The sequence below is a fragment of the Salmo salar genome, chromosome ssa10 (assembly GCF_905237065.1).
Source record: "Salmo salar chromosome ssa10, Ssal_v3.1, whole genome shotgun sequence".
Classification (NCBI taxonomy): Eukaryota; Metazoa; Chordata; class Actinopteri; order Salmoniformes; family Salmonidae; genus Salmo; species Salmo salar.
The window spans coordinates 123,056,390-123,080,831 of record NC_059451.1 but is presented as its reverse complement, the minus strand read 5'-3'; the positions used below and the strand labels follow the sequence as shown (position 1 = coordinate 123,080,831).

At 46.7% G+C, this 24,442-nt stretch overlaps 1 protein-coding gene across 3 annotated transcripts in view; it reads left to right on the top strand.

Annotated features, from left to right (window-relative positions):
- Positions 1-24,442, top strand: part of sergef (secretion regulating guanine nucleotide exchange factor) — a 70,991-nt gene that overhangs the window by 5,230 nt on the left and 41,319 nt on the right. For all 3 annotated transcript variants that reach the window (XM_045688686.1, XM_045688687.1, XM_045688688.1), the window contains exon 5: positions 6,702-6,878. In XM_045688686.1, the coding sequence (XP_045544642.1) occupies positions 6,702-6,878 (177 nt within the window). The remainder of the gene's footprint in view (positions 1-6,701; positions 6,879-24,442) is intronic.

The following is a 24,442-nucleotide window of genomic DNA, read 5'->3' as shown; positions in this document are numbered from 1 at the left end:
ACATACCTGTTCACTGGTAAGACATACCTGTTCACTGGTAAGACATACCTGTCACTGGTAAGACATACCTGTCACTGGTAAGACATACCTGTTCACTGGTAAGACATACCTGTCACGGGTAAGACATACCTGTTCACTGGTAAGACATACCTGTTCACTGGTAAGACATACCTGTCACTGGTAAGACATACCTGTTCACTGGTAAGACATACCTGTTCACTGGTAAGACATACCTGTTCACTGGTAAGACATACCTGTTCACTGGTAAGACATACCTGTTCACTGGTAAGACATACCTGTTCACTGGTAAGACATACCTGTTCACTGACTGTCACTGGTAAGACATACCTGTTCACTGGTAAGACATACCTGTTCACTGACTGTCACTGGTAAGACATACCTGTTCACTGGTAAGACATACCTGTTCACTGGTAAGACATACCTGTTCACTGGTAAGACATACCTGTTCACTGGTAAGACATACCTGTTCACTGACTGTCACTGGTAAGACATACCTGTTCACTGGTAAGACATACCTGTTCACTGGTAAGACATACCTGTCACTGGTAAGACATACCTGTTCACTGGTAAGACATACCTGTTCACTGGTAAGACATACCTGTTCACTGGTAAGACATACCTGTTCACTGGTAAGACATACCTGTTCACTGGTAAGACATACCTGTTCACTGGTAAGACATACCTGTTCACTGACTGTCACTGGTAAGACATACCTGTTCACTGGTAAGACATACCTGTTCACTGACTGTCACTGGTAAGACATACCTGTTCACTGGTAAGACATACCTGTTCACTGGTAAGACATACCTGTTCACTGGTAAGACATACCTGTTCACTGGTAAGACATACCTGTTCACTGACTGTCACTGGTAAGACATACCTGTTCACTGGTAAGACATACCTGTTCACTGGTAAGACATACCTGTTCACTGGTAAGACATACCTGTTCACTGGTAAGACATACCTGTTCACTGGTAAGACATACCTGTTCACTGACTGTCACTGGTAAGACATACCTGTTCACTGGTAAGACATACCTGTCACTGGTAAGACATACCTGTCACTGGTAAGACATACCTGTTCACTGGTAAGACATACCTGTTCACTGGTAAGACATACCTGTTCACTGGTAAGACATACCTGTCACTGGTAAGACATACCTGTCACTGGTAAGACATACCTGTTCACTGGTAAGACATACCTGTTCACTGGTAAGACATACCTGTTCACTGGTAAGACATACCTGTCACTGGTAAGACATACCTGTCACTGGTAAGACATACCTGTTCACTGACTGTCACTGGTAAGACATACCTGTCACTGGTAAGACATACCTGTTCACTGGTAAGACATACCTGTTCACTGGTAAGACATACCTGTTCACTGGTAAGACATACCTGTCACTGGTAAGACATACCTGTTCACTGGTAAGACATACCTGTTCACTGGTAAGACATACCTGTTCACTGGTAAGACATACCTGATCACTGGTAAGACATACCTGTTCACTGGTAAGACATACCTGTTCACTGACTGTCACTGGTAAGACATACCTGTCACTGGTAAGACATACCTGTTCACTGACTGTCACTGGTAAGACATACCTGTTCACTGGTAAGACATACCTGTTCACTGGTAAGACATACCTGTTCACTGGTAAGACATACCTGTTCACTGGTAAGACATACCTGTTCACTGGTAAGACATACCTGTTCACTGGTAAGACATACCTGTCACTGGTAAGACATACCTGTCACTGGTAAGACATACCTGTCACGGGTAAGACATACCTGTCACTGGTAAGACATACCTGTCACTGGTAAGACATACCTGTCACTGGTAAGACATACCTGTCACGGGTAAGACATACCTGTCACTGGTAAGACATACCTGTCACTGGTAAGACATACCTGTCACTGGTAAGACATACCTGTTCACTGGTAAGACATACCTGTTCACTGGTAAGACATACCTGTTCACTGGTAAGACATACCTGTTCACTGACTGTCACTGGTAAGACATACCTGTCACTGGTAAGACATACCTGTTCACTGACTGTCACTGGTAAGACATACCTGTCACTGGTAAGACATACCTGTTCACTGGTAAGACATACCTGTTCACTGGTAAGACATACCTGTTCACTGGTAAGACATACCTGTTCACTGGTAAGACATACCTGTTCACTGGTAAGACATACCTGTTCACTGGTAAGACATACCTGTTCACTGGTAAGACATACCTGTTCACTGGTAAGACATACCTGTTCACTGGTAAGACATACCTGTTCACTGGTAAGACATACCTGTTCACTGGTAAGACATACCTGTTCACTGACTGTCACTGGTAAGACATACCTGTTCACTGGTAAGACATACCTGTTCACTGACTGTCACTGGTAAGACATACCTGTTCACTGGTAAGACATACCTGTTCACTGGTAAGACATACCTGTTCACTGGTAAGACATACCTGTTCACTGGTAAGACATACCTGTTCACTGGTAAGACATACCTGTTCACTGGTAAGACATACCTGTTCACTGACTGTCACTGGTAAGACATACCTGTTCACTGGTAAGACATACCTGTCACTGGTAAGACATACCTGTTCACTGGTAAGACATACCTGTTCACTGGTAAGACATACCTGTTCACTGGTAAGACATACCTGTCACTGGTAAGACATACCTGTCACTGGTAAGACATACCTGTTCACTGGTAAGACATACCTGTTCACTGGTAAGACATACCTGTTCACTGGTAAGACATACCTGTTCACTGGTAAGACATACCTGTTCACTGGTAAGACATACCTGTTCACTGGTAAGACATACCTGTCACTGGTAAGACATACCTGTCACTGGTAAGACATACCTGTTCACTGACTGTCACTGGTAAGACATACCTGTCACTGGTAAGACATACCTGTTCACTGGTAAGACATACCTGTTCACTGGTAAGACATACCTGTCACTGGTAAGACATACCTGTTCACTGGTAAGACATACCTGTTCACTGGTAAGACATACCTGTTCACTGGTAAGACATACCTGTTCACTGGTAAGACATACCTGTTCACTGACTGTCACTGGTAAGACATACCTGTCACTGGTAAGACATACCTGTTCACTGACTGTCACTGGTAAGACATACCTGTTCACTGGTAAGACATACCTGTTCACTGGTAAGACATACCTGTTCACTGGTAAGACATACCTGTTCACTGGTAAGACATACCTGTTCACTGGTAAGACATACCTGTTCACTGGTAAGACATACCTGTCACTGGTAAGACATACCTGTCACGGGTAAGACATACCTGTCACTGGTAAGACATACCTGTCACTGGTAAGACATACCTGTCACTGGTAAGACATACCTGTCACGGGTAAGACATACCTGTCACGGGTAAGACATACCTGTCACTGGTAAGACATACCTGTCACTGGTAAGACATACCTGTCACTGGTAAGACATACCTGTTCACTGGTAAGACATACCTGTTCACTGGTAAGACATACCTGTTCACTGGTAAGACATACCTGTTCACTGACTGTCACTGGTAAGACATACCTGTCACTGGTAAGACATACCTGTTCACTGACTGTCACTGGTAAGACATACCTGTCACTGGTAAGACATACCTGTTCACTGGTAAGACATACCTGTTCACTGGTAAGACATACCTGTTCACTGGTAAGACATACCTGTTCACTGGTAAGACATACCTGTCACTGGTAAGACATACCTGTTCACTGGTAAGACATACCTGTTCACTGGTAAGACATACCTGTTCACTGGTAAGACATACCTGTTCACTGACTGTCACTGGTAAGACATACCTGTCACTGGTAAGACATACCTGTTCACTGACTGTCACTGGTAAGACATACCTGTTCACTGGTAAGACATACCTGTTCACTGGTAAGACATACCTGTTCACTGGTAAGACATACCTGTTCACTGGTAAGACATACCTGTTCACTGGTAAGACATACCTGTCACTGGTAAGACATACCTGTCACTGGTAAGACATACCTGTCACGGGTAAGACATACCTGTCACGGGTAAGACATACCTGTCACTGGTAAGACATACCTGTCACTGGTAAGACATACCTGTCACTGGTAAGACATACCTGTCACTGGTAAGACATACCTGTCACTGGTAAGACATACCTGTTCACTGGTAAGACATACCTGTTCACTGGTAAGACATACCTGTCACTGGTAAGACATACCTGTCACTGGTAAGACATACCTGTTCACTGACTGTCACTGGTAAGACATACCTGTTCACTGGTAAGACATACCTGTTCACTGGTAAGACATACCTGTTCACTGGTAAGACATACCTGTTCACTGGTAAGACATACCTGTTCACTGGTAAGACATACCTGTTCACTGGTAAGACATACCTGTTCACTGACTGTCACTGGTAAGACATACCTGTCACTGGTAAGACATACCTGTTCACTGACTGTCACTGGTAAGACATACCTGTTCACTGGTAAGACATACCTGTTCACTGGTAAGACATACCTGTTCACTGGTAAGACATACCTGTTCACTGGTAAGACATACCTGTTCACTGGTAAGACATACCTGTTCACTGGTAAGACATACCTGTCACTGGTAAGACATACCTGTCACTGGTAAGACATACCTGTCACGGGTAAGACATACCTGTCACTGGTAAGACATACCTGTCACGGGTAAGACATACCTGTCACTGGTAAGACATACCTGTCACTGGTAAGACATACCTGTCACTGGTAAGACATACCTGTCACTGGTAAGACATACCTGTTCACTGGTAAGACATACCTGTTCACTGGTAAGACATACCTGTTCACTGGTAAGACATACCTGTTCACTGACTGTCACTGGTAAGACATACCTGTCACTGGTAAGACATACCTGTTCACTGACTGTCACTGGTAAGACATACCTGTCACTGGTAAGACATACCTGTTCACTGGTAAGACATACCTGTTCACTGGTAAGACATACCTGTTCACTGGTAAGACATACCTGTCACTGGTAAGACATACCTGTTCACTGGTAAGACATACCTGTTCACTGGTAAGACATACCTGTTCACTGGTAAGACATACCTGTTCACTGACTGTCACTGGTAAGACATACCTGTCACTGGTAAGACATACCTGTTCACTGACTGTCACTGGTAAGACATACCTGTTCACTGGTAAGACATACCTGTTCACTGGTAAGACATACCTGTTCACTGGTAAGACATACCTGTTCACTGGTAAGACATACCTGTTCACTGGTAAGACATACCTGTTCACTGGTAAGACATACCTGTTCACTGGTAAGACATACCTGTTCACTGGTAAGACATACCTGTCACTGGTAAGACATACCTGTCACTGGTAAGACATACCTGTCACGGGTAAGACATACCTGTCACTGGTAAGACATACCTGTCACTGGTAAGACATACCTGTCACTGGTAAGACATACCTGTCACGGGTAAGACATACCTGTCACTGGTAAGACATACCTGTCACTGGTAAGACATACCTGTCACTGGTAAGACATACCTGTTCACTGGTAAGACATACCTGTTCACTGGTAAGACATACCTGTTCACTGACTGTCACTGGTAAGACATACCTGTCACTGGTAAGACATACCTGTTCACTGACTGTCACTGGTAAGACATACCTGTCACTGGTAAGACATACCTGTTCACTGACTGTCACTGGTAAGACATACCTGTCACGGGTAAGACATACCTGTTCACTGGTAAGACATACCTGTCACTGGTAAGACATACCTGTCACTGGTAAGACATACCTGTTCACTGACTGTCACTGGTAAGACATACCTGTCACTGGTAAGACATACCTGTCACTGGTAAGACATACCTGTTCACTGGTAAGACATACCTGTTCACTGGTAAGACATACCTGTCACTGGTAAGACATACCTGTCACAGGTAAGACATACCTGTTTACTGACTGTCACTGGTAAGACATACCTGTCACAGGTAAGACATACCTGTTCACTGACTGTCACTGGTAAGACATACCTGTTCAGACTTCACAGCCACAGAGCCTACACATGACATTCATAAGTATGTTATAGTTCTGACTACAGATCCAAGCTCTGAATTCAACTTTTACACTCACTCTGGTCCTCATTGCTGTGTGTGGTTCTGTGTAGTGTGTGTGGTTCTGTGTAGTGTGTCCTCATTGCTGTGTGTGGTTCTGTGTAGTGTGTGTGGTTCTGTGTAGTGTGTCCTCATTGCTGTGTGTGGTTCTGTGTAGTGTGTGTGGTTCTGTGTAGTGTGTCATCATTGCTGTGTGTGGTTCTGTGTAGTGTGTGTGTGTGTGTGTGTGTGTGTGTGTGTGTGTGTGTGTGTGCTATGTAAATAGTTCAGTCTTCTCAGTCACTACAGAGCAGGTAGTCTAGTGGTTAAGAACGTCGGGCCACTAACCGAAAGGTCTCTGGTTTGGATCCCCGAGCCGAGTAGGTGAAAACCCGTCAGTCTCGAGCAAGGCACTTAACCGTAATTGCTCCTGTAAGTCGCTCTGAATAAGAGCATCTGCTAAATGACTAAAATGTACATGTACTATCATCAATACATTCATTCTTATGGGGACACAACAATCACCACTAAGTCTTTCTCCTTGTGTTGTTCTATGTCCAGGTACAGGTAGTGTTTACCAGTGGGGTATGGGTCTCTCTGGCCAGGCTAAGAGAGCTCTGAGTCCACAGCCTGTCCCGGCACACTTCACCTCCAAGATACCTTGTCTGGTCCCAGGTCTGGAACAGGTGATTTCACACAGAGTTGCTGCAGGCTCTGCCCACTGTGTGAGCCTTACTGGTGAGTGACTGTTATTGCTCTCCAGTCTGCTAGTCTCCAGTCTGCTAGTCTGCTATTCTGCTAGTCTCCAGTCTGCTATTCTGCTAGTCTCCAGTCTGCTATTCTGCTAGTCTCCAGTCTGCTATTCTGCTAGTCTCCAGTCTGCTATTCTGCTAGTCTCCAGTCTGCTATTCTGCTAGTCTCCAGTCTGCTAGTCTCCAGTCTGCTAGTCTCCAGTCTGCTAGTCTCCAGTCTGCTATTCTGCTAGTCTGCTATTCTGCTAGTCTGCTATTCTGCTAGTCTGCTATTCTGCTAGTCTGCTATTCTGCTAGTCTCCAGTCTGCTAGTCTCCAGTCTGCTAGTCTCCAGTCTGCTAGTCTCCTGTCTGCTATTATGCTATTATGCTAGTCTGCTATTCTGCTATTATGCTAGTCTGCTATTCTGCTAGTCTCCAGTCTGCTATTCTGCTAGTCTCCAGTCTGCTAGTCTCCAATCTGCTAGTCTGCTAGTCTCCAGTCTGCTAGTCTCCAGTCTGCTAGTCTCCAGTCTGCTAGTCTCCAGTCTGCTAGTCTCCAGTCTGCTAGTCTCCAGTCGGCTAGTCTGCTAGTCTCCAATCTGCTAGTCTCCAGTCTGCTAGTCTCCAGTCTGCTAGTCTCCAGTCGGCTAGTCTCCAATCTGCTAGTCTGCTAGTCTCCAGTCTGCTAGTCTCCAGTCTGCTAGTCTCCAGTCTGCTAGTCTCCAGTCTGCTAGTCTCCAGTCGGCTAGTCTCCAATCTGCTAGTCTGCTAGTCTCCAATCTGCTAGTCTGCTAGTCTCCAGTCTGCTAGTCTCCAGTTTGCTAGTCTCCAGTCTGCTAGTCTCCAGTCTGCTAGTCTCCAGTCTGCTAGTCTCCAGTCTGCTATTCTGCTAGTCTCCAGTCTGCTATTCTGCTAGTCTCCAGTCTGCTATTCTGCTAGTCTCCATTCTGCTATTCTGCTAGTCTCCAGTCTGCTAGTCTCCAGTCGGCTAGTCTCCAATCTGCTAGTCTCCAGTCTGCTATTCTGCTAGTCTCCATTCTGCTAGTCTCCAGTCTGCTATTCTGCTAGTCTCCAGTCTGCTAGTCTCCAGTCTGCTATTCTGCTAGTCTCCAGTCTGCTAGTCTGCTATTCTGCTAGTCTCCAGTCTGCTATTCTGCTAGTCTCCAGTCTGCTATTCTGCTAGTCTCCAGTCTGCTATTCTGCTAGTCTCCAGTCTGCTAGTCTCCAGTCTGCTAGTCTCCAGTCTGCTAGTCTCCAGTCTGCTATTCTGCTAGTCTGCTATTCTGCTAGTCTGCTATTCTGCTAGTCTGCTATTCTGCTAGTCTCCAGTCTGCTAGTCTCCAGTCTGCTAGTCTCCAGTCTGCTAGTCTCCTGTCTGCTATTATGCTATTATGCTAGTCTGCTATTCTGCTATTATGCTAGTCTGCTATTCTGCTAGTCTCCAGTCTGCTATTCTGCTATTCTGCTAGTCTCCAGTCTGCTAGTCTCCAGTCTGCTAGTCTCCAGTCTGCTAGTCTCCAGTCTGCTAGTCTCCAGTCTGCTAGTCTCCAGTCGGCTAGTCTGCTAGTCTCCAATCTGCTAGTCTCCAGTCTGCTAGTCTCCAGTCTGCTAGTCTCCAGTCGGCTAGTCTCCAATCTGCTAGTCTGCTAGTCTCCAGTCTGCTAGTCTCCAGTCTGCTAGTCTCCAGTCTGCTAGTCTCCAGTCGGCTAGTCTCCAATCTGCTAGTCTGCTAGTCTCCAGTCTGCTAGTCTCCAATCTGCTAGTCTGCTAGTCTCCAGTTTGCTAGTCTCCAGTCTGCTAGTCTCCAGTCTGCTAGTCTCCAGTCTGCTAGTCTCCAGTCTGCTAGTCTCCAGTCTGCTATTCTGCTAGTCTCCAGTCTGCTATTCTGCTAGTCTCCAGTCTGCTATTCTGCTAGTCTCCATTCTGCTATTCTGCTAGTCTCCAGTCTGCTAGTCTCCAGTCGGCTAGTCTCCAATCTGCTAGTCTCCAGTCTGCTATTCTGCTAGTCTCCATTCTGCTAGTCTCCAGTCTGCTATTCTGCTAGTCTCCAGTCTGCTAGTCTCCAGTCTGCTATTCTGCTAGTCTCCAGTCTGCTAGTCTCCAGTCTGCTAGTCTCCAGTCTGCTATTCTGCTAGTCTCCAGTCTGCTATTCTGCTAGTCTCCAGTCTGCTAGTCTCCAGTCTGCTAGTCTCCAGTCTGCTAGTCTCCAGTCTGCTAGTCTCCAGTCTGCTATTCTGCTAGTCTCCATTCTGCTATTCTGCTAGTCTCCAGTCTGCTAGTCTCCAGTCTGCTAGTCTCCAGTCTGCTAGTCTCCAGTCTGCTATTCTGCTAGTCTCCAGTCTGCTAGTCTCCAGTCTGCTAGTCTCCAGTCTGCTATTCTGCTAGTCTCCAGTCTGCTAGTCTCCAGTCTGCTATTCTGCTAGTCTCCAGTCTGCTAGTCTCCAGTCTGCTATTCTGCTAGTCTCCAGTCTGCTAGTCTCCAGTCTGCTAGTCTCCAGTCTGACTTGAGATCCACATGCTTTACTTGAAATTTCCCATAGACACAAATGAATGATTTATGAGAAAGTGTGAATTACGCCCACAGAAAAGTATTTTACCTCAGAACAACAGAGACCATTTGATTGTTATGTATTTTTCTTTATTATATTTACATATATTTATAACTTGTCAGTCATTACAGACCTTACAGAGATATTTATAACATGTCATTACAGACCTTACAGAGATAGTTATAACATGTCAGTCATTACAGACCTTACAGAGATATTTATAACTTGTCAGAAATGTCCAGATCAACTAGCCCATGTCAGATAACGTTTTTTAAGCCCTTTGATTTTGTTGTAACGTTTGAGTCACTCAAATATCACATGAATACACATTCTACACATTAGAATGTGTAGAATTGCAAGCAAATTATCTTTTAAAACTGCAACATGTTCTCTGCACCCCATGACAAAATGTGTAGAATTGCAGGAAATACTGTAAACTTTAAAGCTGACAGTTTGTGTCATGAACAGTGCTTGTCCCTATAGAAATAGACGTGGGGTGGGTGTGTGAGAGAGATATTACTCACTGTGAAAATGAATGTGTTTACCTTTTTACCACTACATCACTGGTTTACATTCTCCATTGATTTACGCTTTCCTTGGTGACGATCTTTATGCTCCCATTCGTCTTGGCATGTTTGAGTGTCTGTCTCAGTGTTGTATTATAGCAGGGGGTCGTGTGTTGTATTATAGCAGGGGGTCGTGTGTTGTATTATAGCAGGGGGTCGTGTCCAGGATAGTGTTGTATTATAGCAGGGGGTCGTGTGTTGTATTATAGCAGGGGGTCGTGTGTTGTATTATAGCAGGGGGTCGTGTGTTGTATTATAGCAGGGGGTCGTGTGTTGTATTATAGCAGGGGGTCGTGTGTTGTATTATAGCAGGGGGTCGTGTGTTGTATTATAGCAGGGGGTCGTGTGTTGTATTATAGCAGGGGGTCGTGTCCAGGATAGTGTTGTATTATAGCAGGGGGGTCGTGTGTTGTATTATAGCAGGGGGTCGTGTGTTGTATTATAGCAGGGGGTCGTGTGTTGTATTATAGCAGGGGGTCGTGTGTTGTATTATAGCAGGGGGTCGTGTCCAGGATAGTGTTGTATTATAGCAGGGGTCGTGTGTTGTATTATAGCAGGGGGTCGTGTCCAGGATAGTGTTGTATTATAGCAGGGGGTCGTGTGTTATATTATAGCAGCGGGTCGTGTGTTGTATTATAGCAGGGGGGTCGTGTGTTGTATTATAGCAGGGGGTCGTGTCCAGGATAGTGTTGTATTATAGCAGGGGGTCGTGTGTTGTATTATAGCAGGGGGTCGTGTGTTGTATTATAGCAGGGGGTCGTGTGTTGTATTATAGCAGGGGGTTCGTGTGTTGTATTATAGCAGGGGGTCGTGTCTAGGATAGTGTTGTATTATAGCAGGGGGTCGTGTCCAGGATAGTGTTGTATTATAGCAGGGGGTCGTGTGTTGTATTATAGCAGGGGGTCGTGTGTTGTATTATAGCAGGGGGTCGTGTGTTGTATTATAGCAGGGGGTCGTGTGTTGTATTATAGCAGGGGGTCGTGTGTGTTGTATTATAGCAGGGGGTCGTGTCTAGGATAGTGTTGTATTATAGCAGGGGGTCGTGTGTTGTATTATAGCAGGGGGTCGTGTCCAGGATAGTGTTGTATTATAGCAGGGGGTCGTGTGTTGTATTATAGCAGGGGGTCGTGTGTTGTATTATAGCAGGGGGTCGTGTGTTGTATTATAGCAGGGGGTCGTGTGTTGTATTATAGCAGGGGGTCGTGTGTTGTATTATAGCAGGGGGTCGTGTGTTGTATTATAGCAGGGGGTCGTGTCCAGGATAGTGTTGTATTATAGCAGGGGGTCGTGTGTTGTATTATAGCAGGGGGTCGTGTCCAGGATAGTGTTGTATTATAGCAGGGGGTCGTGTGTTGTATTATAGCAGGGGGTCGTGTGTTGTATTATAGCAGGGGGTCGTGTGTTGTATTATAGCAGGGGGTCGTGTCCAGGATAGTGTTGTATTATAGCAGGGGGTCGTGTGTTGTATTATAGCAGGGGGTCGTGTGTTGTATTATAGCAGGGGGTCGTGTGTTGTATTATAGCAGGGGGTCGTGTCCAGGATAGTGTTGTATTATAGCAGGGGGGTCGTGTGTTGTATTATAGCAGGGGGTCGTGTTTTGTATTATAGCAGGGGGTCGTGTGTTGTATTATAACAGGGGGTCGTGTGTTGTATTATAGCAGGGGGTCGTGTGTTGTATTATAGCAGGGGGTCGTGTCTAGGATAGTGTTGTATTATAGCAGGGGGTCGTGTGTTGTATTATAGCAGGGGGTCGTGTCCAGGATAGTGTTGTATTATAGCAGGGGGTCGTGTGTTGTATTATAGCAGGGGGTCGTGTGTTGTATTATAGCAGGGGGTCGTGTGTTGTATTATAGCAGGGGGTCGTGTGTTGTATTATAGCAGGGGTCGTGTTGTATTATAGCAGGGTAGTGTTGTATTATAGCAGGGGGTCGTGTGTTGTATTATAGCAGGGGTGGGTGTGTTGTATTATAGCAGGGGGTCGTGTGTTGTATTATAGCAGGGGGTCGTGTGTTGTATTATTGCAGGGGGTCGTGTGTTGTATTATAGCAGGGGGTCGTGTCCAGGATAGTGTTGTATTATAGCAGGGGGTCGTGCGTTGTATTATAGCAGGGGGTCGTGTGTTGTATTATAGCAGGGGGTCGTGTGTTGTATTATAGCAGGGGGCGTGTCCAGGATAGTGTTGTATTATAGCAGGGGGTCGTGTGTTGTATTATAGCAGGGGGTCGTGTCCAGGATTTTGTTGTATTATAGCAGGGGGTCGTGTGTTGTATTATAGCAGGGGGTCGTGTCCAGGATAGTGTTGTATTATAGCAGGGGGTCGTGTGTTGTATTATAGCAGGGGGTCGTGTGTTGTATTATAGCAGGGGGTCGTGTCCAGGATAGTGTTGTATTCTAGCAGGGGATCGTGTCCAGGATAGTGTTGTATTATAGCAGGGGGTCGTGTGTTGTATTATAGCAGGGGGTCGTGTCCAGGATAGTGTTGTATTATAGCAGGGGGTCGTGTGTTGTATTATAGCAGGGGGTCGTGTGTTGTATTATAGCAGGGGGTCGTGTCGTTGTATTATAGCAGGGGGTCGTGTCCAGGATAGTGTTGTATTATAGCAGGGGGTCGTGTGTTGTATTATAGCAGGGGGTCGTGTCTAGGATAGTGTTGTATTGTAGCAGGGGGTCGTGTGTTGTATTATAGCAGGGGGTCGTGTCCAGGATAGTTTTGTATTATAGCAGGGGGTCGTGTGTTGTATTATAGCAGGGGGTCGTGTGTTGTATTATAGCAGGGGGTCGTGTGTTGTATTATAGCAGGGGGTCGTGTGTTGTATTATAGCAGGGGGTCGTGTGTTGTATTATAGCAGGGGGTCGTGTCTAGGATAGTGTTGTATTATAGCAGGGGGTCGTGTGTTGTATTATAGCAGGGGGTCGTGTCCAGGATAGTGTTGTATTATAGCAGGGGGTCGTGTGTTGTATTATAGCAGGGGGTCGTGTCCAGGATAGTGTTGTATTATAGCAGGGGGTCGTGTGTTGTATTATAGCAGGGGGTCGTGTCTAGGATAGTGTTGTATTGTAGCAGGGGGTCGTGTGTTGTATTATAGCAGGGGGTCGTGTCCAGGATAGTTTTGTATTATAGCAGGGGGTCGTGTGTTGTATTATAGCAGGGGGTCGTGTGTTGTATTATAGCAGGGGGTCGTGTCCAGGATAGTGTTGTATTATAGCAGGGGGTCGTGTGTTGTATTATAGCAGGGGGTCGTGTGTTGTATTATAGCAGGGGGTCGTGTGTTGTATTATAGCAGGGGGTCGTGTGTTGTATTATAGCAGGGGGTCGTGTGTTGTATTATAGCAGGGGGTCGTGTCTAGGATAGTGTTGTATTATAGCAGGGGGTCGTGTGTTGTATTATAGCAGGGGGTCGTGTCCAGGATAGTGTTGTATTATAGCAGGGGGTCGTGTGTTGTATTATAGCAGGGGGTCGTGTCCAGGATAGTGTTGTATTATAGCAGGGGGTCGTGTCCAGGATAGTGTTGTATTATAGCAGGGGGGTCGTGTGTTGTATTATAGCAGGGGGTCGTGTCCAGGATAGTGTTGTATTATAGCAGGGGGTCGTGTGTTGTATTATAGCAGGGGGTCGTGTGTTGTATTATAGCAGGGGGTCGTGTCCAGGATAGTGTTGTATTCTAGCAGGGGATCGTGTCCAGGATAGTGTTGTATTATAGCAGGGGGTCGTGTGTTGTATTATAGCAGGGGGTCGTGTCCAGGATAGTGTTGTATTATAGCAGGGGGTCGTGTCCAGGATTTTGTTGTATTATAGCAGGGGGTCGTGTGTTGTATTATAGCAGGGGGTCGTGTCCAGGATAGTGTTGTATTATAGCAGGGGGTCGTGTCCAGGATAGTGTTGTATTCTAGCAGGGGGTCGTGTCCAGGATAGTGTTGTATTATAGCAGGGGGTCGTGTGTTGTATTATAGCAGGGGGTCGTGTCTAGGATAGTGTTGTATTGTAGCAGGGGGTCGTGTGTTGTATTATAGCAGGGGGTCGTGTCCAGGATAGTTTTGTATTATAGCAGGGGGTCGTGTGTTGTATTATAGCAGGGGGTCGTGTGTTGTATTATAGCAGGGGGTCGTGTGTTGTATTATAGCAGGGGGTCGTGTGTTGTATTATAGCAGGGGGTCGTGTGTTGTATTATAGCAGGGGGTCGTGTCTAGGATAGTGTTGTATTATAGCAGGGGGTCGTGTGTTGTATTATAGCAGGGGGTCGTGTCCAGGATAGTGTTGTATTATAGCAGGGGGTCGTGTGTTGTATTATAGCAGGGGGTCGTGTCCAGGATAGTGTTGTATTATAGCAGGGGGTCGTGTGTTGTATTATAGCAGGGGTCGTGTCTAGGATAGTGTTGTATTGTAGCAGGGGGTCGTGTGTTGTATTATAGCAGGGGTCGTGTCCAGGATAGTTTTGTATTATAGCAGGGGGTCGTGTGTTGTATTATAGCAGGGGGTCGTGTGTTGTATTATAGCAGGGGGTCGTGTCCAGGATAGTGTTGTATTATAGCAGGGGGTCGTGTGTTGTATTATAGCAGGGGGTCGTGTGTTGTATTATAGCAGGGGGTCGTGTGTTGTATTATAGCAGGGAGTCGTGTGTTGTATTATAGCAGGGGGTCGTGTGTTGTATTATAGCAGGGGGTCGTGTCTAGGATAGTGTTGTATTATAGCAGGGGGGTCGTGTGTTGTATTATAGCAGGGGTCGTGTCCAGGATAGTGTTGTATTATAGCAGGGGGTCGTGTGTTGTATTATAGCAGGGGGTCGTGTCCAGGATAGTGTTGTATTATAGCAGGGGGTCGTGTGTTGTATTATAGCAGGGAGTCGTGTCCAGGATAGTGTTGTATTATAGCAGGGGGTCGTGTGTTGTATTATAGCAGGGGGTCGTGTGTTGTATTATAGCAGGGGGTCGTGTGTTGTATTATAGCAGGGGTCGTGTTTTGTATTATAGCAGGGGTCGTGTGTTGTATTATAGCAGGGGGTCGTGTCCAGGATAGTGTTGTATTATAGCAGGGGGTCGTGTGTTGTATTATAGCAGGGGGTCGTGTGTTGTATTATAGCAGGGGGTCGTGTGTTGTATTATTGCAGGGGGTCGGTGTTGTATTATAGCAGGGGGTCGTGTGTTGTATTATAGCAGGGGTCGTGTGTTGTATTATAGCAGGGGGTCGTGTCCAGGATAGTGTTGTATTATAGCAGGGGGTCGTGTGTTGTATTATAGCAGGGGGTCGTGTGTTGTATTATAGCAGGGGGTCGTGTGTTGTATTATAGCAGGGGGTCGTGTGTTGTATTATAGCAGGGGGTCGTGTGTTGTATTATAGCAGGGGGTCGTGTCCAGGATAGTGTTGTATTATAGCAGGGGGTCGTGTGTTGTATTATAGCAGGGGGTCGTGTCCAGGATAGTGTTGTATTATAGCAGGGGTCGTGTGTTGTATTATTGCAGGGGGTCGTGTGTTGTATTATTGCAGGGGGTCGTGTGTTGTATTATAGCAGGGGGTCGTGTTTTGTATTATAGCAGGGGGTCGTGTGTTGTATTATAGCAGGGGGTCATGTGTTGTATTATTGCAGGGGGTCATGTGTTGTATTATAGCAGGGGGTCGTGTGTTGTATTATAGCAGGGGTCGTGTGTTGTATTATAGCAGGGGGTCGTGTGTTGTATTATAGCAGGGGGTCGTGTGTTGTATTATAGCAGGGGGTCGTGTCTAGGATAGTGTTGTATTATAGCAGGGGGTCGTGTGTTGTATTATAGCAGGGGGTCGTGTCCAGGATAGTGTTGTATTATAGCAGGGGGTGGGTGTGTTGTATTATAGCAGGGGGTCGTGTGTTGTATTATAGCAGGGGGTCGTGTGTTGTATTATTGCAGGGGGTCGTGTGTTGTATTATAGCAGGGGGTCGTGTTTTGTATTATAGCAGGGGGTCGTGTGTTGTATTATAGCAGGGGGTCGTGTGTTGTATTATAGCAGGGGTCGTGTGTTGTATTATAGCAGGGGGTCGTGTGTTGTATTATTGCAGGGGGGTCGTGTGTTGTATTATAGCAGGGGTCGTGTGTTGTATTATAGCAGGGGGTCGTGTGTTGTATTATAGCAGGGGGTCGTGTGTTGTATTATAGCAGGGGGTCGTGTGTTGTATTATAGCAGGGGGCGTGTGTTGTATTATTGCAGGGGGTGCGTGTGTTGTATTATAGCAGGGGGTCGTGTCCAGGATAGTGTTGTATTATAGCAGGGGTTGTGTGTTGTATTATAGCAGGGGTCGTGTCCAGGATAGTGTTGTATTATAGCAGGGGGTCGTGTGTTGTATTATAGCAGGGGGTCGTGTGTTGTATTATTGCAGGGGGTCGTGTGTTGTATTATAGCAGGGGGTCGTGTGTTGTATTATAGCAGGGGGTCGTGTGTTGTATTATAGCAGGGGCGTGTGTTGTATTATAGCAGGGGGTCGTGTGTTGTATTATAGCAGGGGGTCGTGTGTTGTATTATAGCAGGGGGTCGTGTGTTGTATTATAGCAGGGGGTGCGTGTGTTGTATTATAGCAGGGGTCGTGTGTTGTATTATAGCAGGGGTCGTGTGTTGTATTATAGCAGGGGGTCGTGTGTTGTATTATTGCAGGGGGTCGTGTGTTGTATTATAGCAGGGGGTCGTGTCCAGGATAGTGTTTTATTATAGCAGGTGGTCGTGTGTTGTATTATAGCAGGGGGTCGTGTCCAGGATAGTGTTGTATTATAGCAGGGGGTCGTGTGTTGTATTATTGCAGGGGGTCGTGTGTTGTATTATAGCAGGGGGTCGTGTGTTGTATTATAGCAGGGGGTCGTGTGTTGTATTATAGCAGGGGGTCGTGTGTTGTATTATAGCAGGGGTCGTGTCCAGGATAGTGTTGTATTATAGCAGGGGGTCGTGTGTTGTATTATAGCAGGGGGTCGTGTCCAGGATAGTGTTGTATTATAGCAGGGGGCGTGTGTTGTATTATAGCAGGGGTCGTGTGTTGTATTATAGCAGGGGGTCGTGTGTTGTATTATAGCAGGGGTCGTGTGTTGTATTATAGCAGGGGGTCGTGTATTGTATTATAGTAGGGGTCGTGTGTTGTATTATAGCAGGGGGTCGTGTTGTATTATAGCAGGGGGTCGTGTGTTGTATTATAGCAGGGGGTCGGTGTGTTGTATTATAGCAGGGGGTCGTGTCCAGGATAGTGTTGTATTATAGCAGGGGGTCGTGTGTTGTATTATAGCAGGGGTCGTGTCCAGGATAGTGTTGTATTATAGCAGGGCGTGTCCAGGATAGTGTTGTATTATAGCAGGGGGTCGTGTGTTGTATTATAGCAGGGGGTCGTGTCCAGGATAGTGTTGTATTATTGCAGGGGGTCGTGTGTTGTATTATAGCAGGGGTCGTGTGTTGTATTATAGCAGGGGTCGTGTCTAGGATAGTGTTGTATTGTAGCAGGGGGTCGTGTGTTGTATTATAGCAGGGGGTCGTGTGTTGTATTATAGCAGGGGGTCGTGTCCAGGATAGTTTTGTATTATAGCAGGGGGTCGTGTCCAGGATAGTGTTGTATTATAGCAGGGGGTCGTGTGTTGTATTAAAGCAGGGGTTGTGTCCAGGATAGTGTTGTATTATAGCAGGGGGCGTGTCCAGGATAGTGTTGTATTATAGCAGGGGGTCGTGTGTTGTATTATAGCAGGGGTCGTGTCCAGGATAGTGTTGTATTATTGCAGGGGGTCGTGTGTTGTATTATAGCAGGGGGGTCGTGTGTTGTATTATAGCAGGGGGTCGTGTCCAGGATAGTGTTGTATTATAGCAGGGGGTCGTGTGTTGTATTATAGCAGGGGGTCGTGTGTTGTATTATAGCAGGGGGTCCTGTGTTGTATTATAGCAGGGGTCGTGTGTTGTATTATAGCAGGGGGTCGTGTGTTGTATTATAGCAGGGGGTCGTGTCTAGGATAGTGTTGTATTATAGCAGGGGGTCGTGTGTTGTATTATAGCAGGGGTCGTGTCCAGGATAGTGTTGTATTATAGCAGGGGGTCGTGTGTTGTATTATAGCAGGGGGTCGTGTGTTGTATTATAGCAGGGGGTCGTGTGTTGTATTATAGCAGGGGGTCGTGTGTTGTATTATAGCAGGGGGTCGTGTGTTGTATTATAGCAGGGGGTCGTGTCCAGGATAGTGTTGTATTATAGCAGGGGTCGTGTGTTGTATTATAGCAGGGGGTCGTGTGTTGTATTATAGCAGGGGGTCGTGTCCAGGATAGTGTTGTATTAGCGGGTAGCAGGGGGTCGTGTGTTGTATTATAGCAGGGGGTCGTGTGTTGTATTATAGCAGGGGGTCGTGTGTTGTATTATAGCAGGGGGTCGTGTCTAGGATAGTGTTGTATTATAGCAGGGGGTCGTGTGTTGTATTATAGCAGGGGGTCGTGTCCAGGATAGTGTTGTATTATAGCAGGGGGTCGTGTGTTGTATTATAGCAGGGGGTCGTGTCCAGGATAGTGTTGTATTATAGCAGGGGGTCGTGTGTTGTATTATAGCAGGGGGTCGTGTGTTGTATTATAGCAGGAGGTCGTGTCCAGGATAGTGTTGTATTATAGCAGGGGGTCGTGTGTTGTATTATAGCAGGGGGTCGTGTGTTGTATTATAGCAGGGGGTCGTGTGTTGTATTATAGCAGGGGGTCGTGTGTTGTATTATAGCAGGGGGTCGTGTCCAGGATAGTGTTGTATTATAGCAGGGGGTGCGTGTGTTGTATTATAGCAGGGGGTCGTGTGTTGTATTATAGCAGGGGGTCGTGTGTTGTATTATAGCAGGGGTCGTGTCCAGGATAGTGTTGTATTATAGCAGGGGGTCGTGTGTTGTATTATAGCAGGGGGTCGTGTGTTGTATTATAGCAGGGGGTCGTGTGTTGTATTATAGCTGGGGGTCGTGTGTTGTATTATAGCAGGGGGTCGTGTATTGTATTATAGCAGGGGGTCGTGTGTTGTATTATAGCAGGGGTCGTGTCCAGGATAGTGTTGTATTATAGCAGGGGGTCGTGTGTTGTATTATAGCAGGGGTCGTGTCCAGGATGTGTTGTATTATTGCAGGGGGTCGTGTGTTGTATTATAGCAGGGGGTCGTGTGTTGTATTATAGCAGGGGTTCGTGTGTTGTATTATAGCAGGGGGTCGTGTCCAGGATAGTGTTGTATTATAGCAGGGGGTCGTGTGTTGTATTATAGCAGGGGGTCGTGTGTTGTATTATAGCAGGGGGTCGTGTCCAGGATAGTGTTGTATTATAGCAGGGGGTCGTGTGTTGTATTATAGCAGGGGGTCGTGTGTTGTATTATAGCAGGGGGTCGTGTGTTGTATTATAGCAGGGGTCGTGTCCAGGATAGTGTTGTATTATAGCAGGGGGTCGTGTGTTGTATTATAGCAGGGGGTCGTGTCCAGGATATTGTTGTATTATAGCAGGGGGTCGTGTGTTGTATTATAGCAGGGGTCGTGTCCAGGATAGTGTTGTATTATAGCAGGGGTCGTGTGTTGTATTATAGCAGGGGTGTCCAGGATAGTGTTGTATTCTAGCAGGGGGTCGTGTCCAGGATAGTGTTGTATTATAGCAGGGGGTCGTGTGTTGTATTATAGCAGGGGTCGTGTCCAGGATAGTGTTGTATTATAGCAGGGGTGTCTGTGTTGTATTATAGCAGGGGGTCGTGTGTTGTATTATAGCAGGGGGTCGTGTCCAGGATAGTGTTGTATTATAGCAGGGGGTCGTGTCATAGTGTTGTATTATAGCAGGGGTCGTGTCCAGGAAGTGTTGTATTATAGCAGGGGGTCGTGTGTTGTATTATAGCAGGGGGTCGTGTCCAGTAGTGTTGTATTATAGCAGGGGTCGTGTGTTGTATTATAGCAGGGGGTGTCAGGATAGTGTTGTATTATAGCAGGGGTCGTGTGTTGTATTATAGCAGGGGTCGTGTCCAGGGTGTTGTATTATAGCAGGGGTCGTGTGTTGTATTATAGCAGGGGGTCGTGTCCAGGATAGTGTTGTATTATAGCAGGGGGTCGTGTGTTGTATTATAGCAGGGGGTCGTGTCTAGGATAGTGTTGTATTATAGCAGGGGGTCGTGTGTTGTATTATAGCAGGGGGGTCGTGTCCAGGATAGTGTTGTATTATAGCAGGGGGTCGTGTGTTGTATTATAGCAGGGGGTCGTGTGTTGTATTATAGCAGGGGTCGTGTGTTGTATTATAGCAGGGGGTCGTGTGTTGTATTATAGCAGGGGGTCGTGTGTTGTATTATAGCAGGGGGTCGTGTGTTGTATTATAGCAGGGGGTGCGTGTGTTGTATTATAGCAGGGGGTCGTGTGTTGTATTATAGCAGGGGGTCGTGTCTGTGTTGTATTATAGCAGGGGGTCGTGTGTTGTATTATAGCAGGGGGTCGTGTCCAGGATAGTGTTGTATTATAGCAGGGGGTGGGTGTGTTGTATTATAGCAGGGGTCGTGTCCAGGATAGTGTTGTATTATAGCAGGGGGGTCGTGTGTTGTATTATAGCAGGGAGTCGTGTCCAGGTAGTGTTGTATTATAGCAGGGGGTGTGGTGTGTTGTATTATAGCAGGGGGTCGTGTGTTGTATTATAGCAGGGGGTCGTGTGTTGTATTATAGCAGGGGGTCGTGTGTTGTATTATAGCAGGGGGTCGTGTGTTGTATTATAGCAGGGGGTCGTGTCCAGGATAGTGTTGTATTATAGCAGGGGGTCGTGTGTTGTATTATAGCAGGGGGGTCGTGTGTTGTATTATAGCAGGGGTCGTGTGTTGTATTATTGCAGGGGGTCGTGTGTTGTATTATAGCAGGGGGTCGTGTGTTGTATTATAGCAGGGGTCGTGTCCAGGATAGTGTTGTATTATAGCAGGGGGTCGTGTGTTGTATTATAGCAGGGGGTCGTGTGTTGTATTATAGCAGGGGTCGTGTGTTGTATTATAGCAGGGGGTCGTGTGTTGTATTATAGCGGGGGGTCGTGTGTTGTATTATAGCAGGGGGTCGTGTCCAGGATAGTGTTGTATTATAGCAGGGGGTCGTGTGTTGTATTATAGCAGGGGTCGTGTCCAGGATAGTGTTGTATTATAGCAGGGGGTCGTGTGTTGTATTATAGCAGGGGGTCGTGTGTTGTATTATAGCAGGGGGTCGTGTGTTGTATTATAGCAGGGGGTCGTGTGTTTGTATTATAGCAGGGGGTCGTGTGTTGTATTATAGCAGGGGTTGTATGTGTTGTATTATAGCAGGGGGTCGTGTGTGTTGTATTATAGCAGGGGGTCGTGTGTTGTATTATAGCAGGGGGTCGTGTGTTGTATTATAGCAGGGGGTCGTGTCAGAAGTGTTGTATTATAGCAGGGGGTCGTGTGTTGTATTATAGCAGGGGGTCGTGTCCAGGATAGTGTTGTATTATAGCAGGGGGTCGGGTGTGTTGTATTATAGCAGGGGGTCGTGTCAGGTGTTGTATTATAGCAGGGGTCGTGTGTTGTATTATAGCAGGGGGTCGTGTGTTGTATTATAGCAGGGGGTCGTGTGTTGTATTATAGCAGGGGGTCGTGTCGGTGTGTTGTATTATAGCAGGGGGTCGTGTGTTGTATTATAGCAGGGGGTCGTGTGTTGTATTATAGCAGGGGGGTCGTGTGTTGTATTATAGCAGGGGTCCGTGTGTTGTATTATAGCAGGGGCGTGGGTGTGTTGTATTATAGCAGGGGGTCGTGTGTTGTAATGAGTTGTATTATAGCAGGGGGTCGTGTGTTGTATTATAGCAGGGGGTCGTGTCGTTGTATTATAGCAGGGGGTCGTGTGTTGTATTATAGCAGGGGGTCGTGTCCAGGATAGTGTTGTATTATAGCAGGGGGTCGTGTGTTGTATTATAGCAGGGGGTCGTGTGTTGTATTATAGCAGGGGGTCGTGTGTTGTATTATAGCAGGGGGTCGTGTGTTGTATTATAGCAGGGGTCGTGTTGTATTATAGCAGGGGGTCGTGTGTTGTATTATAGCAGGGGGTCGTGTGAGTGTTGTATTATAGCAGGGGGTCGTGTGTTGTATTATAGCAGGGGGTCGTGTGTTGTATTATAGCAGGGGGTCGTGTGTTGTATTATAGCAGGGGGTCGTGTCGGAGTGTTGTATTATAGCAGGGGGTCGTGTGTTGTATTATAGCAGGGGGTCGTGTGTTGTATTATAGCAGGGGGTCGTGTCCAGGATAGTGTTGTATTATAGCAGGGGGTCGTGTGTTGTATTATAGCAGGGGCGTGTCCGGATAGTGTTGTATTATAGCAGGGGGTCGTGTGTTGTATTATAGCAGGGGGTCGTGTTGCAGGTGTGTGTTGTATTATAGCAGGGGGTCGTGTGTTGTATTATAGCAGGGGGTCGTGTCCAGGATAGTGTTGTATTATAGCAGGGGTCGTGTGTTGTATTATAGCAGGGGTCGTGTCCAGGTAGTGTTGTATTATAGCAGGGGGTCGTGTGTTGTATTATAGCAGGGGGGGTGGTGTGTTGTATTATAGCAGGGGGGTCGTGTGTTGTATTATAGCAGGGGGTCGTGTGTTGTATTATAGCAGGGGGTCGTGTGTTGTATTATAGCAGGGGTCGTGTGTTGTATTATAGCAGGGGTCGTGTCCAGGATAGTGTTGTATTATAGCAGGGGGTGCGTGTGTTGTATTATAGCAGGGGGTCGTGTCCAGGATAGTGTTGTATTATAGCAGGGGGGTCGGTGTTGTATTATAGCAGGGGGTCGTGTGTTGTATTATAGCAGGGGGTCGTGTGGATAGTGTTGTATTATTGCAGGGGGCGTGTGTTGTATTATAGCAGGGGTCGTGTGTTGTATTATAGCAGGGGGTCGTGTCGTGTGTTGTATTATAGCAGGGGGTCGTGTATAGTTGTATTATAGCAGGGGGTCGTGTGTTGTATTATAGCAGGGGTCGTGTCCAGGATAGTGTTGTATTATAGCAGGGGTGGTGTTGTATTATAGCAGGGGGTCGTGTGTTGTATTATAGCAGGGGTGGCTGTGTTGTATTATAGCAGGGGTCGTGTCCAGGTAGTGTTGTATTATAGCAGGGGTCGTGTGTTGTATTATAGCAGGGGGTCGTGTCCAGGTGTGTTGTATTATAGCAGGGGGTCGTGTGTTGTATTATAGCAGGGGGTCGTGTGTTGTATTATAGCAGGGGGTCCTGTGTTGTATTATAGAAGGGGGTCGTGTGTTGTATTATAGCAGGGGGTCGTGTGTTGTATTATAGCAGGGGGTCGTGTGTTGTATTATAGCAGGGGTCGTGTGTTGTATTATAGCAGGGGTCGTGTCCAGGATAGTGTTGTATTATAGCAGGGGGGTCGTGTGTTGTATTATAGCAGGGGGTCGTGTCCAGGATAGTGTTGTATTATAGCAGGGGGTCGTGTGTTGTATTATAGCAGGGGGTCGTGTGTTGTATTATAGCAGGGGGTGTCAGGTGTGTTGTATTATAGCAGGGGGTCGTGTGTTGTATTATAGCAGGGGGTCGTGTCCAGGATAGTGTTGTATTATAGCAGGGGTTCGTGTGTTGTATTATAGCAGGGGGTCGTGTGTTGTATTATAGCAGGGGTCGTGTCCAGGATAGTGTTGTATTATAGCAGGGGGTCGTGTGTTGTATTATAGCAGGGGGTCGTGTGTTGTATTATAGCAGGGGGTCGTGTGTTGTATTATAGCAGGGGGTCGTGTCCAGGATAGTGTTGTATTATAGCAGGGGGTCGTGTGTTGTATTATAGCAGGGGGCGTGTCGATAGTGTTGTATTATAGCAGGGGGTCGTGTGTTGTATTATAGCAGGGGGTCGTGTCCAGGATAGTGTTGTATTATAGCAGGGGGTCGTGTGTTGTATTATAGCAGGGGGTCGTGTGTTGTATTATAGCAGGGGGTCGTGTCCAGGATAGTGTTGTATTATAGCAGGGGGTCGTGTGTTGTATTATAGCAGGGGTCGTGTGTTGTATTATAGCAGGGGGTCGTGTGTGGTTGTATTATAGCAGGGGGTCGTGTGTTGTATTATAGCAGGGGGTCGTGTCCAGATAGTGTTGTATTATAGCAGGGGGTCGTGTTGTTGTATTATAGCAGGGGGTCGGATGTGTTGTATTATAGCAGGGGGTCGTGTTGTTGTATTATAGCAGGGGGTCGTGTGTTGTATTATAGCAGGGGGTCGTGTCCAGGATAGTGTTGTATTATAGCAGGGGGTCGTGTGTTGTATTATAGCAGGGGGTCGTGTGTTGTATTATAGCAGGGGTCGTGTGTTGTATTATAGCAGGGGGTCGTGTGTTGTATTATAGCAGGGGGTCGTGTGTTGTATTATAGCAGGGGGTGCGTGTCCAGGATAGTGTTGTATTATAGCAGGGGGTGCGTGTGTTGTATTATAGCAGGGGTCGTGTCCAGGATAGTGTTGTATTATAGCAGGGGTCGTGTGTTGTATTATAGCAGGGGGTCGTGTGTTGTATTATAGCAGGG